General features: G+C 43.7%; 1 protein-coding gene across 1 annotated transcript; it reads right to left on the bottom strand.

Moving 5' to 3' along the window:
• Nucleotides 1–1373: 1373 nt before the first annotated feature.
• On the bottom strand, nt 1374–6415 carry LOC141099798 (uncharacterized). The gene is made up of 5 exons (XM_073587867.1): nt 6243–6415; nt 3626–3804; nt 3375–3553; nt 3221–3302; nt 1374–3142 (listed from the first exon to the last, which is right to left on the bottom strand). The coding sequence occupies exons 2-5, from the start codon at nt 3794–3796 to the stop codon at nt 2930–2932; spliced, it is 645 nt and encodes a 214-aa protein (XP_073443968.1). The 5' UTR covers nt 3797–3804; nt 6243–6415; the 3' UTR covers nt 1374–2929.
• Nucleotides 6416–6716: the final 301 nt, after the last annotated feature.

A 6716-nucleotide genomic window follows, 5' to 3' on the forward strand; every position in this document is an offset into this window, starting at 1 on the left:
GGTTCACAGTTTTACAACTATAAAAAATACTTTTCCATTGTGCTAATGGCCATTTCGGATGCAAACTGCAAATTCATTGCCGTGGACATTGGTGCATACGGTCGTTCTAACGACTCACAGGTATTCAAGAGTTCCACCATGGGCCGTCGCTTGTATGGAGACAATTTTAACTTCCCACCTCCAAGACCACTCCCTGGAACAACAGGCCCACCAATGCCTTTTGTGTGCGTTGGCGACGATGCTTTTCAACTTTCAAAACACCTACTGAAGCCATATGGTAGTCGTGGATTAACACACCAGAAAAGAATCTATAACTATCGGTTAACCAGAGCGCGCAGAGTGGTGGAGTGCGCGTTTGGAATTTTAACTGCAAAATGGAGAGTCCTGTTAACGGCCATGAAAATGAAAACAGAGACTGTGGATGAGGTGGTAAAGGCCTGTGTAATCCTGCACAATTTTGTCCTTTCAAAGGAACCAGTTTCCATCGATGAAAATGTGTATGAAACCACCTTGTGGGATTATGAGCAGCAAACTTTTCGGAGTACTGGTTCAGTGGCAAGAATTAGGGATACCTTTGCAGATTATTTTGTTACACCAGAGGGACAAGTGGACTGGCAATATCACATGATATAATTTTCTTCTTACCAATTGTGAGTAATTTTTTTTTTTTTTTTTTTTATCTGAAATTTTACCAAGTGTTTGCTTTGCACAAGCATTGTGTTTTACCATGTGATTTGGTTAATTTTACACTTTGCAGTGTTAACAATTGTTGGGTACCAAGCGTAAAGTTATCCAAGTGTTGTGTACCAAGCGTAAAGTTACCAAGTGCTGTGTACCAAGCGTTTTACACTTTGAAATGTTCACAAGTGTTGGTTATCAAATGTTGTGCTACCAAGTGTTTTTTTGTACCTTGTACACCACCGGTGTACTGTGAAATATTACCCAGGGTTGTGTGTTGTGTTAACAAGTGTTGTGTTTACCTTTTACACCACTGGTGTAATTTGAATAAAGAAGCAAAAAATAAACATCACAATAAAGTTTTTTGAAAAAAAAGTTTATTTCTGACAATTTGTATTAACTGTATTTTTTTTTTTTAATTTTTTTTCTTAACTTTTTTTGTAACTTTTTTTGGTATTACCTTTTTGGTAACTTTTTTTTGGTATAATATTACCTTTTTTAATTTTTTTTGGTATATTACTTTTTTAATTTTTTTTTGGTATATTACAACAGAAAAATTACAAACTATGATAATGTTGGGTGGAGATAGTATTGGAGGGGGGGTTAACAGGGTTGACCACATCGAGGGGGGGGTAGGGGACTGGGGAGGGAGTTGGTGAGGACCAGAAGTGGAAGGGGGGTTTAACACATGTGGATGGACAGACGAGGTTTGTGGGTACATTGAAGGTGTATGTGGGGGTGGGTATGGCGAGGGCATTGGGGTATAATGCAATGGGGAAGGTAGGTACTGGGAAGAATGGAATGGGGAACTAGAGAAAGGAGAGGGAGTGGTAGGAGGAGGGACGGCTGTGTGATTGATGGTGGTGGAAGGATGGACGGGGGGAGGATGGACTGTGGAAGGATAGACAGGGGGAGGATGGACAGGGGGAGGATGGACTGTGGAAGGATAGACAGGGGGAGGAAGAGATGCTTCAGCAAGCACTTCCACTAGAGCATTCTGACAGGCTTGCATCACACGCATCTGCTGGTGAGTACTTAAACCTTCCATTTGCCGGACAACAGATTGAAAAAAGGTATGTCTCGGTGTCTGGTTTGATTCTAAACTCATCTGTTCCATGTATCTTCTGAGTTCCATGATACTTTGATTGATCATGGTCAACCCAGAAGATAACCGTTGTCCATAAGTGTGGAAACCGTGTTGAACAGTTGAGTTTAGACTCAAACAGTCAGACAAGGTCATCCTTTCCTGACTCCTCAGACGCTGCCGGCCAGAACCAAAAGTTGGTCGAGATGTTGCGGCAGTGTCTGAGGGGTGGGGAACAGGGAACAAGTCGTCACCAGCAGCTTCATGTGATGAAGTCTGCCCTGCTGCTCCAGTGCTGGTGGAGGGGATAGAGGGATCAGACAAGAGGGTAGGTACAGAGGGGTCGGATACCTCGATGTGGTCACCGGGGGCGGTCTCACTAGGGATCACTCCAGAGGGACGCAACTCTGATGCAGACTCCCGAGTGCTGCAGATGGTGCTAAAAAAAAAAAAAGAAGAAAAAAATGTATATTAAAAATATTGATATTTAATTTAAGTCTGCTGAAAAAAAAATTGGTTAAACATTTCTACTACAGGAATTGTTTGGGGAATATTTACCTTCTGCACGCCATTGTAGATCGCAGGAACGCCAGGGCTTGGTAGTTTTTGTACTGGGGTCCCCGGCGTCCTCCCGACGATCCACTCGGGGTCTGAATCTCTTTGTTGTAGTCCCTCTTGAAGCGATCCCGGAGCGACCGCCACCGTGTGATAACCCTGTCACCTGTGAAGCAAAAAAAAAAAAAAAAAAGGTTTAGTATTCAACACTTCACATGCTGGAAATATAAGTTACTGAAGTTGTAATACTTACGCACAAAATCCCTGGCCCTCGCATTGAGTTCCTCCCAGTTGTCAATAACTGAAGAACAGACTTCATCCCAGAGCCGTCGTGTGGTTGGTTGGTCGGCATGAAGACGGTTTGCCATGTTCCACAGTGGCTCCCGGATTTCCACCTCATGGATGAGGTCATCACTATCAATAATGACACCCTCCTCCTGATGTCTGCGGGGAGCACGCTGTGAAACCTGTGAAGATAAAAAACAAAACAAAAAGCAAAAAATTACATTATATTCAAACACATGATGTTCATTTAAACAATCAAAATAGGGTTACTTACCGTTTGCCGACCACCAGAGGCATCACCTTGACGACCCTGGGATGTCCTGGGAGTCACTCTAGTGCGGGCACCGGATTCTGAAGACTGTGGGAAAAAAAAAAAAAAATGTTTGGATGGATGCAGTTATGGTGTGCACTGTGATGAATGTTTGTGTTGGGTGTAGCATTATGTATCTGTGTATGTGCTAAACTTACAATCTGCGCACCCCCTCCGTGTGTCTCTCCACCCTGCACGTCTCCTCCTGGAAGCTCCTCTGAATCAGCTTCCTGTTAAAACATAATAGGATAGTGTTTTTAACCACAAAAAAATTATTTTAAATAAAAAATAAACAAAATTTTTTTTACCTCAGCTCGCTGATGATGTGAGGGGGAGCTTTCAGGAGAAGACATTACGGCTTGGGGCAGCTGTGTTGCTTCCTGAACTGATCTGCAAGTATAAACACACTTGTTAAGCTACTATACAAAGTATCATAATAAGCTTTCAGGCTTTTATACTTACAGGGAAAATGTTTGGCTGGCAGTATCTGCTTCGGCCTGGCTGGCAGTCTCTGTTGCGGTCTGGCTGGGCCTCTCTGCTGCAGCCTGGCTGGCAGTCTCTGTTGCGGTCTGGCTGGGCCTCTCTGCTGCAGCCTGGCTGGCTCTCTCTGCTGCTACCCTGCTGGTAGTGCTTGAAGTGATCTGCAAGTATAAAGAGACTTGTTAAGCTACTATACAAAGGATCATAATAAGCTTTCAGGTCTTTATACTTACAGGGAAACTAATGGTTGCCTGTACGCCGCGGTGTGGCTGTTCCTCTCTGCTGCGGTCAGGGTTGTTTCTGCTGCGGTCTGACCGGTCATGTCTGCTGCGTTGATCCCTGCTGCGGTCTGAATCTCTGCTACGGTTGGGCTGGCCGTGTCTGCCGGTATGGTGGCGCTTCATTGTGTGAACTGAAAGAAAATGATATGAAAGTTTAAAAAAAAAAACAAAAAAAAAACAAACCACATTTTGTATGTGTAATTCCCTGAAACTAATTATACGCAATTTTAAGTGTTTGCATGTCTACATTCCCTTATCTCAGAGTGTAACCAGTGATTGAAGGTGTCTAATATTTTGTGTAAACCTACTTTCTTTGTGTTTTGTAACTGAGTGTAACCAGTAATTGAAGGTGTGTAATTGCTGTGTATACCAGTTTGCATTCCCTGAAACTCTCACCGAGAGTGTAACCAGTGATTAAAGGTCTCACCGTGTAACCAGTGATTGAAGGCGTGTAGTGTGTAATTGCTGTGTATACCAGTGTTTGCATTCCCTGAAACTCTCAACAGAGTATGTAACCAGTGATTGAAGGTGTTTAATTTCTGTGTATACCCACTGTGTTTGCATGGTTTTGAATTCCCTGAAACTCAGTTGTGTATACCCATTTTTTCATGGTATGTTGCAATCTCACTTTTAACCACACTTGTATACCAGAACACTTCAATTACCTTTATGGTAACTTAATTTTACCTTTTTTAAAATGATACAAAGTAGATTTTTTCAAAACAATTTATTTATTTTTTTTTTTATTATTTTTTTTTTTCCAAAAAATAGGAGCTACTCTGCTCTTTATTTTAAATACCACAATACATGAAAAATAAAAAAACGCAAACACGCATAACACACAGCCAGGCTACACACTCCAGGTGTCTTGCAGGTGGAAGATTTGCAGCGGAGTTTGAAATTCTATCAGTCAGGCTGGTGTTTGATGTCTGGTTCGGTTTCTTCAGTGTGGCTGTTGCCAGATGTCTGGGCACAAACCACATACAATACCATTTAGGCCGGTTTCACATTTGCACTTTATAGCGCAGCGATGGCCTGCACACGTCCGCCACAAATCCCCACCTACTACTGCACATGAATGCTTGCGATCTGCGCACCCTATCTTTATCATAGGGTGCACAGATGGTGCGCTGGCAGGATTTTACAGTGTGCTGCGCACTTTTGAAGGTGTGCCGTGCGCGCCAAAATGCAACATGCTGCGTTTGGCGCGCAAGGGCACACCTTCAAAAGTGCCCGCCACAAATCCCCGCCTACTAGCGCACATGAACGCTTGCAATCTGCGCACCCCATACTAAAGATAGGGTGTGCAGATCGCAAGCGTCCATGTGTGCTAGTAGGCGGTGATGACCAGATGGGACGGGGATTAGTGGTGGACGTGTGCAGGTTATCCCTGCGCTATAAAGTGCAAATATGAAACCAGCCTTTACACCACACAATCACAGCAAGAAATACAATATTAAAGTTGTATGAAAATAATATGCAGTACACATGCAACAGAGAAAAAAAAAAAAAATGCAACACACACACACACACACGCTCCAGGGGTCTTGCAGGTGGTAGACTTGCAGCTGTGCAGACAGGTTTTATAGCTCTAGTTGAATCTTCTGTCAGGCAGGCTGGAGTCTGATATCTTGCTTGGAGTATTCAATGTTGCTGGTGCCGGATTGTCTGGGCCCAATTACACCACATACAATACACCACTCAATCGCAGCAATCACAGCATAAAAAATACAATATAATTACAGTTGTATGAAAATAAAAAGCAGTACACATGCAACAGAAAAAAAAAAAAAAAAAAAAATGGAAAGAAAAAAAAAAAAAAATGCACACACAGGCCACACACATACACACACACGCTCCAGGGGTCTTGCAGGTGGTAGACTTGCAGCTGGGCAGACAGGTTTTATAGCTCTAGTTGAATCTTCTGTCAGGCAGGCTGGAGTCGGATATCTTGCTTGGAGTATTCAATGTTGCTGGTGCCGGATTGTCTGGGCCCAATTACACCACATACAATACACCACTCAATCGCAGCAATCACAGCATAAAAAAATACAATATAATTACAGTTGTATGAAAATAAAAAGCAGTACACATGCAACAGAAAAAAAAAAAAAAAATGGAAAGAAAAAAAAAAAAAAATGCACACACAGGCCACACACATACACACACACGCTCCAGGGGTCTTGCAGGTGGTAGACTTGCAGATGGGCAGACAGGTTTTATAGCTCTAGTTGAATCTTCTGTCAGGCAGGCTGGAGTCGGATATCTTGCTTGGAGTATTCAGTGTTGCTGGTGCCGGATTGTCTGGGCCCAATTACACCACATACCATACACCACTCAATCGCAGCAATCACAGCATAAAAAATACAATATAATTACAGTTGTATGAAAATAAAATGCAGTACACAAGCAACAGAAAAAAAAAATATAAAAAAAAAAAAAAACAGACATGCAACACTCGCAGACCACAAACACACACACACACACACACACACACACACACACACACACACACACACACACACACACGCTTGCAGGCCATACACAGAAATGTCATAGGTATACTCACACTTGGTAAAGCTGGTACTGGCAGGCCTCTTGATAGCTGTGGCTGCAGGCTTGGTGGGTGTCTGGCAGGCTGGGTGGTCTGGCAGGCTTGGTGGCTGTCTTGCAGGCTTGGTGGCTGTCTTGCAGGCTTGGTGGCTGTCTTGCAGGCTTGGTGGTGGTCTGGCTGGCTTGCTGTCTGGCTGCTACTGCATGTCTGGGCCCAATTAGCCCATCTTATATAGTTTTGGGACTGTCTGGAAAAGTATCTTTTTTTCTGGGCATGCGCAGTGCGATTTTGCGGATCCTGCCGGCGGATTCCGCAAAATCGCGGATCCCGGCGGATCCGCCGCCCATAGGGCCCCATTCTACCGCATGGCTGATGACGGCGGATCCGCCGTCATCCGCCATTTTGACGGCGAAAAAAAACGTTACATTCTCCGTCCCCCTCAGACAGAATCCGCAAAGAATTTTGCGGATCCGCCGAATATCGGACGCA

Source organism: Dendrobates tinctorius, unplaced genomic scaffold (assembly GCF_039654945.1).
Source record: "Dendrobates tinctorius isolate UK_male_01 unplaced genomic scaffold, ASM3965494v1 ptg000102l, whole genome shotgun sequence".
Taxonomy (NCBI): domain Eukaryota; kingdom Metazoa; phylum Chordata; class Amphibia; order Anura; family Dendrobatidae; genus Dendrobates; species Dendrobates tinctorius.